This window comes from Branchiostoma floridae, chromosome 2, assembly GCF_000003815.2.
Source record: "Branchiostoma floridae strain S238N-H82 chromosome 2, Bfl_VNyyK, whole genome shotgun sequence".
Lineage (NCBI taxonomy): Eukaryota > Metazoa > Chordata > Leptocardii > Amphioxiformes > Branchiostomatidae > Branchiostoma > Branchiostoma floridae.
The window spans coordinates 11,068,529-11,081,570 of record NC_049980.1 but is presented as its reverse complement, the minus strand read 5'-3'; the positions used below and the strand labels follow the sequence as shown (position 1 = coordinate 11,081,570).

Below are 13,042 nucleotides of genomic sequence, written 5' to 3'. Positions count from 1 at the left end.
CTTTGATATATTTTCCTATATCTGCCATGCAGGGATTGTCACATGTCATTATGTATTTGAATTTGCACCTCAGGTCCATTTGGATAAATCCTTGTGTACAAAATGACAGCCTTCTGTATAGAGAATTGCGTATATCGGAATATTTGGGACATACAACCATAAAGTGATATTCGTCTTCTATTAGCTCTGGACAGAATGGACAAACCCTCTGGTCGATAGGGATTTTTTTGAATCTTCCGGTTTATGATGTCAGATCCAGGCCAGGACCGACGAATTTGTACCGGGGGCATGGAGAGATGGTCACAACTTGCAGGACACTATGAATGCAGGACACTGGTCCCAACAGAGCCTCCAGGGACGGGAAGATGTAGAGGAACCTGCTCAAGCACTGGGTCAATTTGTGTGACACACGTGCCATTTTGTGTAACAGATATTTGACTTAATTTGCTGATAATGGCACTTTTTTGTGTGTAGAACCACATGATATAAAGGTGCAATATAGAGCCATATTACAACTTTGACAGAGGGCGTAAGGTTTCATAATTGTTTAATTTACGTGTTTGATAAAGATCTTGAATACGTTTTGTGGTGTGTATGAGTGTGATTTTTATAGTTGAAATACTAAGATGATAGGGGAAATCATTAAGGACAAAGTGAAAAAAACACAATCTTAACAGTGCACATAATTTCTTAAGGTAAATGATGGCCCACATTTCTGTAAAAGCACAGTGTCACTGCTTTACTGCTTCGCAAATGAATAAAAAAAACCTCTTCACTGTTTACTTGTCAATGTTCTACTTGCACTGCCTGTAAACAAAGGCATACGTAGTACAAAGGGTTCCTCTAACAAAAATACTCTATTGGCAATGCTCGCAAACAAAAGTATATGTAACACAAACTGTTCCTCTGACACACCTGAAATGCGTTTGGAATGCAGTTAGCACCAGGTGCGTCAGGCATGCGGTCGGTAGACGTTGTGTGCGTCCGGAAAACGCCCAACAGACGTACCCCATACGAATCTATTCGCAGTACGGAAAATTTTGTTGCGCATTTCAGTTGCAATCATACGCATCTCATGCGAAATGAAAACGCTGAAGTCGTAATTCAAACGCCAGATGGGCTCGACGTACAATTTAATTTATTCCAAAAAAAATCCAAATGTTGGGCGTTCGGCCGCGTATTGACAAAATTTCATGCGGAAATCATGCGCACTTGAAAATATACGCAGGTGTAAACCCACCTTTAAGGACTGTGGGTGAGATTTTAAAGGTGGGTTTAAAATCTTGTTGGAATCGGACAACATTGTCCCGGGTAAGGACTGTGGGTTAGATTTTAAGGAAGTTAGTAACACACTTTGTCCACACTAAGGTAAATCACCTTAACTGATGGGATGTGTGTAACCTGGTTAGGCCACGGTCGTCCTGGTGAAATTAGTAAGTGGTCAGCATGTAGAAAACTAGATTACAAAACCAGACATATACCAAGGCAACTGCACGTTTCTGAACAATACCCTTTTCTGTGTTTTTAGTTTCTCCTGTGCATAATGACAACAGGCGTAATGTCCAAAGCTCTCTTAAGGACTGCTTTCAGAAATAGACTTAACTGTTCATCTGATTTTCCAATCTTTTAAAATGCCTGGCTTAACATGTCGCACATTGTAAATGGAGGAAGTAACCACTCTCGTGGTACGTTTAAGTAGATTCTAATATCCACGTGAATGTTGATAAAAATTGTATCGTTGGAATCACTCTTGGTATTGTCGAACGAATCAGGGAGAGATGGCTTGCAATGAAGCCTGAGACAGTGTACCGAGAAAATAGCAAAGGAAATTAAATCAATTACAGGAAAATCAAATTTGCAAAACCTAAAAGTGACCTGCAGAACAGCATAAAAAATTGCTTGTCGTACTTGCCAGCAGATGCCATGGGTAACAAAGCAAAGAAACATAGCATAATGTTCATTCTTTCCACGTGCGAAATGATGCATATACTCTTGACCCAAAATTATGAGTAAGGAACCGTATACAGTTTCGACATAAGAATGACATTACATGTGCGAAACCATTGGTTTCCATCCCCTCTGATTTTCTTCCATGTTTAGGCCACTCTCCAAATCAGTGAAAACTTGAAACAACTCTCTAGTAAAGAATAGAAGACAGATGTTCCCTGCATGAGATGCAAAAGACAAACAGAAGTCGAGTTAACATCAACCACCTTCAAACCCAAAAGGCAACTGTTACACTGTACCAGAATTGCTCTTTATTACACTTTCCTTGCACCGGCATTGTCACAATGTCACAGCGTTTTATCACTACTTCTAGAATAGCAATCAGTGCAGTAAAATACATGTAGCAACATTCATTTTCAACATTTAGTGAAAACATCTCTATTTATTTGCTCAGTCCAGTTTTACTAGCCATTTACTAAAATACAACCCATTGACAAGTAAGATGTGAAGCATCACTCTATTGAACCATCTTGCATGAGTGCACAAACAGATGTTACAGTATAGTTTTTATCTACTTATTTGCAAAGTGTCATATCTGTACTAACTTATCTCTAAATTGAGTCTCTCTCTCTTTAAATCCGGTGATAATTACTTAAACTTGAGAAGATTTTGCCTTTTTTCATTACTTTTTCTTTACAAACTAGGAAGAATCACTGGAAGTTTCAGATGAAGTTCCCTGGCTTCTTAGCTTCAGGAGACAACACTGACTTTTAACACTGAACATTTTCTCACATTTTAATTTTTTTTACATATAACAAAATCAAAACTTGAACAATACAGGCCAAATATACAGTATGTACAGTACTAGTTCTAATTTATGTTTTATACTTAACAAATTGCCACATTCACCTAAAGACTTCTATCCCCCTACTGTATCAAATAGGGGCACTAGCAACAAGCTCTAGTGAGAGTGAGCAACAAGCTCTAGTTGTGAAATGCTATTTGAATATTCTCTTTCATCATAGAAGGGGGAATACCAAGTGGTGCATAAAAATTTTTCTTTACACTTTTTTCCCTTCCCAATGTGATAAGTTTGCAATCAGAATAAACAAATTTAAAGCTGTACACTATCTACATTTGTGGCAAGCCAACAAAATAATAGATTTCCCATATTGAAATACATAAACTTACATCTAATGCACCCATGATGTGCTAATATATGTATTTATGTCATACCTGGGCCGCGATAACGTTCCATACGGGTGTTCTAAACCAGGTGATAAATTTCCGCATGTATACAGCATGTCATCTCGTACACAAACTACAATACTGGACATTTTTCTGTTAAAACACACAAACAAAAAAACACATGATATAAAATGGCAAGACCTGTACCAGAGTCACCAAATGTACAAAATACCAGAGTATGTACTTGTGTGCATTGATCAACATTTTCTAAACATTGAGAATATACTAACATCATGATACGTGCATAACAATAACACTTACGCATTATACAAATGACTTACAATCTTGGTAGAGCTTTGGACAGTTTTTCACAAGTGTTTCAGAATTACATCTGATCTCTGTTCAACTACATTCATTATTCACAAGTTTGTCATAGTTTTCATGGGTTTCCTATCCTCTTAAACTTACACCAGATATGAATTACTACTGCACAAGCTTCAGCGGCTTTAAGTTTCTACTCAGGAGAGGGACATCATGATTTTGTAAGAGAAGGGTGTCAATAGAATTTGGAACAAAAAAAAAGAAGTAACTTACGAGGGGTGATCAATAAGTTCTCGGCCTAACTCAGAAATAATAAGCACAACTCAAATTTTGAGGCACAACTTTATAGTATGAAGCCTTTTATCAATATCCTCCAAATTACAAATCATTGGAGTCATTACTTTCCAGGCATTCGTTTTATGCAAATTAGAAGGTAAGTGGCGAGAAAAAGAAGGGTGAAGTGTGATCAGACAATTTGACCCGCACACCTCAGGTTTCAGATCAATTGTCCACTTTTTTTTCGTTATCCCTTACCTAACATTACTGGGTGTCACCTGCAACGTAATGATCACAATAATTTGAATTTTGGTACACATTTATATAAGATTTTATGCAAGTACGTGGGATTATCAATAAGTCCTCGGTTTTGCGGAGAAATAATAAGCACAGCTCAGATTTCGAAGTATAGATAACGTCTTATATAAATCTGTACCAAAATTCAAATTATTGTGATCATTACTTTGCAGGCGACACCCAGTAATGTTAGGTAAGGGAGAACGGAAAAAATGGGACAATTGACCTGACCTGAGGTGTGCGATCGAACTTGCGCTGCTGGAAGTCAGACACCCAATTCTTTTTGCTTGAAATAGGAGGAGAATGATTATCAAACATTTTGACAATGTCTTTTGTTAATTTACGGCATGGGGAACTCGACCCACACATGTCTGATCACAATTCACACCACTTTTTTCTCGCCACTTACCTTCTAATTTGCATAAAACGAATGCCTGGAAAGTAATGACTCCAATGATTTGTAATTTGGAGGATATTGATAAAAGGCTTCATACTATAAAGTTGTGCCTCAAAATTTGAGTTGTGCTTATTATTTCTGAGTTAGGCCGAGAACTTATTGATCACCCCTCGTATTTTTCAAGGTAAAGTAACAAGACAGATCACTTAATTTAAGTAATGTCAGAAAAGAACAACATTTCTGACAAGAAAACAGGTTTTACACTATCTCATACATAGTGGTACAGTCCACACATAACAATAACTTGTCACACTGAGGATCAGTCCATTTGTGTCAAAGAGTGGCAAGGTGGATAAGTGATGGGATTTTAGTACACACACAAGTCAGGGAACTGCATCTCATAGACAGGAACAGACTTGACTTGGAAGGGTCCTGACAGTGACACAACTCTGCCTGAGGCATCCACGGATGGCCTGAAATGATTACAAGACAAAATATAACAAATGTCAATCATAAAAACTGCTACAACAGAATTTACTTTCTTTCCCCCTACTTGACGCATATTATTATTTAGAATGAAAGACTGTCAAAGTCTTTATCAATTATTCCCAATTTTACCACAAATTTCACATGGCAAGATTATTTTGTAGCTATCGTTTTAAGTTTAAGATGTCTGTTAGTAATTTTTACCAGTGCGTAGCGTCAACGGTTTGGTTTGCATGGATGCATGGATCGGTCAATTTAACCAAACTCTTCTTATAGCCCTTCTATACGCACGATTACGCAATCAGCTAGCGTGGCCGAGCGGTCTATGCGCTGGGTGGCTATAGCAATTTGCTTTTGCAGCCGTGGATCGTGGGTTCCAACCCCACTTGTAACAATTTTTTTCTTTGTTAGACAAATCTCATGTAATGTTTTTTTAATAGAAGACAGACCAATTCAGTAACTCGATGTTTAAAAACTATTTTTTCATGTGATTTTGTTTAACATCCAGGCTTTTTCCAAAATACGCACCGGCCAGCTTTTTTCAGAAGCTTTCTTGTTTTCAAAGTACTGTAAGAGACTGGGTTCAAGGCCAAATTAAAAGAATCTATGATGAAATCATATATGGATATAAGGTAGGGGGGGGGGGTGATTTTTTACACCCCAGAATCCTGAACTTTTTAAATTCAAATAGCCCATACTCCAAAAATCTTTGATGATCACCTAATCACTAGCATTGCTGTAGACTAGTGTTTCTATACACATTCTTGCAAGCTTGAAAACAATACTTTAAAAAAGTGTGTAAAATGATCCTGTCCTTGGTGCTGAAATACTGCTCAGCCCAACATATGGTAGAAATCTGGTCATTTATTCCACATAGATGAATAAGAATATTCATTGTCAATGAACATGTCAAATTACAAAAGATAAGTCATGATAGATGCTGTCCTTGGTGCTGAACTCGTAATCAGCTGGTACCTGTCTTTTGGAGGAATTATCAGCAAGATTTTTACAAGTTTTTGACAATGCATGTTTATGTAACAACTGAGGGAATCGTACCTAGATTACATGCAATTGCAAATATGACCATAATCTTATGAATACAAACCTTCAAAAACATTTAAATAGGTCCATTGGCCAAATGAGACTATATACTTGGTACTATATAATTAACATTTTCATTTTTTTGTCATTCATTTATTTCATCTTTGACATGCATGGATAGTGTGTTATTTTGATATTCTACTCAAAACCCCAACAAGTTGTGAAATGTTGCTACATTACAACTATGTAACAGAGAGGTCATATGGACTTACTTTGACACCATGTCCATGATCTCATTCAGCTTGTTGTTCAGCTGCTGGGACTGAAAAGGGGGTTTCAAGAAAACAATTACCATAAGCATTGGGTACACTTTCACACGCTTCAAACTGGTAGTTTTCTTCAAACAATGTAAACCTAGGATGCAGCTCGGACACTACTAAGGTAATAGACACTACATGCAGGGGGTACAGACAATACAGGCCCTGGGGTACGGACACTACAGGGGTTATGGCCAATACAGAGGGTATGGCCACTACAGGGGGTATGGACGCTACCGGGGGTATGGATACCACGAGAGGACGGACACTACGAGGGTATAGACACTACAGGGTGCACAATATAGAGCCCTCTTCAAACTACCAAAGTGATAAAACACAGATTTGTGGCATTTATGGAAATGGCCTACCCTGGCCTCAGAATGGGCTGCTATCTCTTCAAACGGTGCATTCTGGAACTTTTCAACCACTTCCCTTCTTCTTGCTTCATCATCTTCTGCATCTGGTGTCTTCTCAGCTGAAGAGAGAACAAGAGATTAGAAATTTCAATATTTACATGGTCAGGTTCGTGTTTTTTTAACCTAGCCCAACTAGGGCAGCATAAAAATACACTAAGTTTCTGACTAGCCATACACAACATGTAACATAGATATAATATTGTTGCAGTACATTTGTACCATGAATGTATATACTAATAGACAATTTGGTTTGCCAACATACCTTTTGCTAGCCTTATGAATGGCATTCCTCTGCTAAAGCGACAAATTTACTAAATATACAGCTATAGACTTTTTGGGCGTAATAGCTAATACAGTGTATGAATAGAACTGATATTTTCATAATACCTAAAGTTTCCTATGTTAACTAATATTTTTTTTTTTTTTTTTCAAATCATGTTCGTAGGGCCTGATGTTACCATCATGGTGATGAAGAGCGGCCCATAGCGATAACTGTAGCAGCATCTCTTCTCCCTAAGTCAGAAACATCAAGCTTGACTTCACTGACTCAATAGGCGAAGCAGGGGTTACGAGGCTGCTCGGGAAATTCCCTACCCCATTTTGGCCGGAATTGTTTGATCCGCCACATCCCACCATCGCACATGTGGCGGGTTCTTTTACGTGCCTGGGGTGTGGCTCTCCCCAAACACGGGACCTCCATTTTAACGTCCTATCCGAGGGACGACTCATTTTCACTTGAGTAAAGTGAGGAAAGTCGTGTAAAGTGCCTTTCCCAAGGGCACAAAACCGGCAACACGGCAGGCGGATTCGAACCGGCGACCTCTCGGTCATATTGAATAAATTGAGACCATATATATCATACATAAGGAACAAGGTACAGATACATTGTAAGCATATCATCAAGGTAAGACATGAGGACTTACTTAAGGTTTTCTTCAAAGTTTCAAAGGTGATTTCCTCCCCTGGGTGTTTCTGATTAAGAAAAAACACGAGACAAGTTATTTGCATATTTGGAGTTATCAACATTATATTATCTAATGTATATTACACTCAGACACACACAAATATACATACATAAATGTGCTTAAAGGAAATACAATATCTAATACTGTTTTGGAAGGTATGTTTTGAAAATTGAGAAAGAAACTGGGGTAAAAGCACTGGGAACTTACCACAAGACTACATGCACGGAAACTTGTCTAGGAACAAGGAAACAAAAGGAAACAGAAGTAGTACAAAGAGAACAAAAACATAGGGAAGAAGGTAACTTAAAAATTTTAACAGTTTCATTAGATTATGAAGTAAAGTGTCAGTGCAAGTCAAGAACAATATAGTCTACTTCATGATCATGAAAAGAAAAGTTAGAATAACAAAGGAGAAACATGCTATTGTGTACAATACCCACAGAAGACAATGCCTATTCAAGGGTCTCCACATTTCCTAATAAATAAAAACCTGTAATCTAATGTATCCCAATCTGTAAGTATGGGAAAACATAGGACAACACTAAACTACTTCCCACAACAGAAATTGACAAACCATGATACATTTGGAAAGCATAGGAAAGAAATACAAAGTCGTACTCAAAAGGGACTCTTTTCCTTTATGAGTATTGAGAACTTATTTCAATGTAATGCTAGTTCACCTTTATCCGGAGGGTAACATATATCCGCTGTATTTAAATCAGGGTATTCGGTGATATCAATTTGACAGTTTGTGGTTTCAAATTTCAATTCATTCAAAATATTGCAATTTGAATCCACTGCATGACCGTCGACTTCATATCACCAAATATCCCGATTCAAATATGACAGATATAGGTTAACTGTTAGCATGGATAAAGGTGAACTAGCATGAACTGTGGGAACCTTCCAAAGTGTTGAACGATGCCTTACCCGGTCCCTGCCAGGGGTGTCCACCTGGTCCAGTTCGATGTTGATAGACTGGACATCCATACTGTATCTGCTTTGAGATGGGAAATCTGAAAAAAAAATACAATGTTTCAAAGTTTTAAGCAATCATGCAATACTACTGTTGCTTCCATTTGTGTTACTATATTGATAAATGTTTTGGAACATATAGTATTTCATGAATACCTGTTACTCTGAAGCAACTGGGATACAATTTTGGAATAAAATCATATCCAGTTCCTTGAGTAAGTGATGGACATTACCAAGATGTCTTAACCTTCATTAATGATGAAAGTTCTGAGTATGAAAAAAATGTATATATTTTGCAAAAAAAGTGAAATTGTTTGATCCTTTATTTGAATATACACATGTAATACTACAACCCTTAATTTCAATATAGTACTACATGTACATTGTACAATAAACCTCTGTTTATAAATACATCTCATACATGTACATTCATCTTTGGTAATTAATAAAAATGTATCTTATGATATACAGAATAATAGAGGTCCTTGATAAGTATGTTTGGCATCCATGCATAGAAAAAAACTATCAATTCAGTTGACTTTCAAATCTATCCATGATCGATGAATGACATTTTTCCTTGGCATGCTGACCTGATCTAAGAGGAACGAATGGCTGTGAGAGTCTGGAGACTTCGTGCCCACTGCTGGCCATGGCTTCATTGATGGCATTCTGGTGGAACAACAAGCTGGTGTCCACTGTGTCTGGCAATGTCACCCTACAGTGTGACAGGGAAAATGCAATAAATACTGATATGAGGGATTATACATAATGACTGTTCAGAATTACGTACAATACAGCACCTTTGTCAAACTCATACAACACAAAGTTAGGTAATACACAGCAAAGTCACAACATATGATATGAAGAAAAAGCAGGGACTTATAACAATAATGTGGAATTTACCCGAATTGAAACCCAATATTGGATACTTATCATTGCACAAAACAAATACTACTTAGTAACATGATGAGCAAAATTTCTGAATGTTTTGGCTTTCTTGTGACAATGACTTGGTGCATAAACTTACTAGTAAGATAGCCAATGCATGCACAATGACAAGATTTACAAGGGATGTAATGTTTACAGTCACTCAGTATATGTTGTACACAATGTCATATATGTCATAAGTCTCAAGTCTCAAACTTAAAGCACTTGAATGTACAGTCTAAGTAATTCACGACATCCAATTTGGGCCAAAGTTGATTATGCTATATGTTCCACCCACATATTGGTAGCTACTTCACTGCAAAACAGCATGCAACCTCCGCAGAAAGAAGAACCACTGATGGCCATCTCAACACTACTCACTGGTCCAGACTGTTTCCCTCCAAGAAGGCAGTTTCAGGTAGAAAGTAAGGTGCCTCCTGCTTCCTGGTTTCCAAAACCTGAAAATCACAATTAAGAAACATCACCAATATGCATGATATTCACATGACAAGTTCATGGGATTTCCCTGTTTCCCTTCAGTTGTAGACACTCAGTAGACTCACCATACTCCAATGGAGTGGCTGTTCATCTAGACACTCAGAAGACTGCCAGTCTTTCTTAATTTGGACAGGTACTGGCACAGAATGTCATACAGCAACTGCCTAAGGTTCTACAACTGTTGCAGTTACTGTGACAAAACCTATAGGTATATATTATGGTAAAGGGATATATATAGTTATCAAAGCTTCTGACAAAATGATTTCAAAACCTTACCATTGCTGTGGTGATGATGATAATGATAACTGTTTTTTATAGAGAACTGCAGAATTCAACAATCAGAATCCTCCAGTCTAGGCATACATTACTGTCACCTACTGGTACATTGAACATCTCACTACTGTTCTCTCACAGTAAAAGGTTTAATCTTGCTCATGTCTGCAGAATCTCCAGCTCGGGACTCAGGACCTGCAGTAGCCAGGGGTGGTGTACACCACCTTGCTTTCAATTTTGGGAGATCTAATTGTCTTATTGTTGAAAATCAATTGTTATGTTGTTTTTCTTTGTAAAGCACAGGCCATATAGATACAACAAATGATGCTGATTTAGATTTCAAAGTCAACAAAGATATGTTGGCAATCATGTACACCCCTAACGTTGGAAATGGTACAGTCTACCCTCTAAGTGCTTCATCTATTTGTGCGAAAAAAAGTCAGATTGTCCTAGCCCTTGAGTGGGGTGAAAGGGCTTAACAAGACACAAGAAAATTGGCCTCATCATTCATTTATATACATGAACGTCCATAGAAAGAGGTATGTTATGAAATATTCAGAAGTATGAACTGTCTTCTGTGCTGGTGATGGGGCCCTGAGGGAGAAGGAACACTCACTGGAAGGGCTTGTGTGTCAGAGGCCAATGCAATTTACACACACTGTCACAATCAGCATAATACAACTTTAAATCTAAACTTCATACTAGACAATGTGCAATGTGCTACATTGTAACGAGTATGACATATATAAGGCAGCAGTGATTTATTGCTTTGACACCTTAGAGGCTTAGAAAACATGACTGGTTAATCATGAAAAAAACTCAATCATAGTACTATTGGTTGTGATTTCACAATTAATGCTGGTATAAACTTTTTCAGTTTACAAATCATCTTTATTTACCAATTTTCTGGTTTAACGTCTTTCCAACAACTTCTTCTTGTTTGTTCTTCTTCACAACACATGCAGTTCAGCTGGCACCAATGCAGGCCACCATGGTTTAGGATTCCCCTCTCTCTGCATGTCCAGTGTCTTTTTTCTCACTCCTTCACTCCTTCACAGGTGTACCCTAACTCTTCAAAGTCCCAGATTCCAACTTTCCAATTGCAACTACGGCTTATTCTCATGTCCCTGATATGTTTTTTTGATGATATAGTTGCCATGTGCAACAATTTTTAGAATGCTCATTGGGTAATTTCATCCATACTTCTAGTGAATTAAGGAACATTTACATACCAGTGTAATCTGCCTCACACTCGGTCCCAGCCCTCCCGCGGGTCAGATCATCCTCCGGCCTTCGGGCGATTCTTTCCGCGGTTGGGCAGGTACCTCCGGTGATACGGAATACACCGTGTTGTATTATATATGATTGTATTGAAATGTGTGAGATGACTCACCTGGGTGACATGCTGACACAGGGCAGGGATGGCGGTTAGTTGACTGATCAGGTTCAAGTATGCAGCAAGGACAGCATGGAGCTTGCAGATGTGCGGAGTTGAGAGGTCGTTTTCCTCTTGTGGCTTGCAGGCAATTTCCTACATGTAATCATAGCATTGACTATATTGGTGTAACATCCATAGTAGCTTTACCAATCATCTTGAAATCACCTTGACTGTATATTAAAGGAACGACATGTGTGCAAGATATGGTTACTTGTCTATTATATTTTCCTAAGATGTGCCTTTAAGACAGGCAGGCCTGGAAATTGTAGACTCATATTGTTGACTACAGAATCATTTTAGTTGTACATTCAAGCTAGAATGTCCTTATTACTGATTGGTAGTTTGGAAGTGTGTACTCTTATGCATTACAAGTTTTGAAAAAACATCAATCGATTGATCCATCCATCCATCCATCCATCGATTGATCCATCCATCCATCCATCCATCGATTGTTCCATCCATCCATCCATCCATCCATCCATCCATCCATCCATCCATCCATCCATCCATCCATCCATCCATCCATCCATCCATCCATCCATCCATCCATCGATTGATCCATCCATCCATCCATCGATTGATCCATCCATCCATCCATCCATCCATCCATCCATCCATCCATCCATCCATCCATCCATCCATCCATCCATCCATCCATCCATCCATCCATCCATCCATCCATCCATCCATCCATCCATCCATCCATATCCATCCCTCCTTCCATCCATCCTTCCATCTGTCCCTCCCTCCCTCCATCATCCATCCATCCACCCACCTGCAGCCCCAGTGTGAGCCTGAGCAGCTCCACCAGTACATCCTCCCCTCCCATCTCCACACACAGCAGGGCCATGGTGCAGTAGTCATTCATTCACTCACTCACTCACTCACTCACTCATCTCTCCATCCCACCTGCAGCCCCAGTGTGAGCCTGAGCAGCTCCACCAGTACATCCTCCCCTCCCATCTCCACACACAGCAGGGCCATGGTGCAGTAGATGGCGTGGAAGTTCTCATCACTGTTGTCGTGCTGCAGCAGGTTCTCATACAGCATGGAGTAGAACTGGGGGCCGTGCTGGGGACAGGAATTTAACATGGCATCAATATCATGCGAAGACTCCTCAAAAACTCTCAGCCTGTTAAATGTTTTTTCTGATGGTTCATTTTTATTTCCTATAATTTTCATTTTGCTTTGGGACAGACAATGACAATGTGGCACTGCACTCAAACTAGTAGCTTGTGTTATGAGTGCCACATACAAAGTACAGACAGATGGTAAAGGTA

At 38.7% G+C, this 13,042-nt stretch overlaps 1 protein-coding gene across 5 annotated transcripts in view; it reads right to left on the bottom strand.

Annotated features, from left to right (window-relative positions):
* Window positions 1-4,603: 4,603 nt before the first annotated feature.
* The window catches only part of LOC118406116 (protein EFR3 homolog B-like), an 86,449-nt gene continuing 78,010 nt past the window's right edge, over window positions 4,604-13,042 (bottom strand). For 3 of the 5 annotated variants that reach the window (XM_035806016.1, XM_035805987.1, XM_035806006.1), the window contains 10 exons: window positions 12,672-12,833; window positions 11,718-11,855; window positions 9,935-10,011; window positions 9,217-9,341; window positions 8,582-8,667; window positions 7,859-7,885; window positions 7,610-7,658; window positions 6,639-6,745; window positions 6,226-6,275; window positions 4,604-4,899 (listed from right to left, as the gene is read on the bottom strand). In XM_035806016.1, coding sequence (XP_035661909.1) covers window positions 4,794-4,899; window positions 6,226-6,275; window positions 6,639-6,745; window positions 7,610-7,658; window positions 7,859-7,885; window positions 8,582-8,667; window positions 9,217-9,341; window positions 9,935-10,011; window positions 11,718-11,855; window positions 12,672-12,833 — 927 coding nt within the window. In that variant the 3' untranslated portion in view covers window positions 4,604-4,793. Of the gene's footprint in view, window positions 4,900-6,225; window positions 6,276-6,638; window positions 6,746-7,609; window positions 7,659-7,858; window positions 7,886-8,581; window positions 8,668-9,216; window positions 9,342-9,934; window positions 10,012-11,717; window positions 11,856-12,537; window positions 12,571-12,671; window positions 12,834-13,042 lie in introns of all 5 variants that reach the window. The other 2 variants (XM_035805990.1, XM_035805998.1) reach the window with 2 other exon arrangements.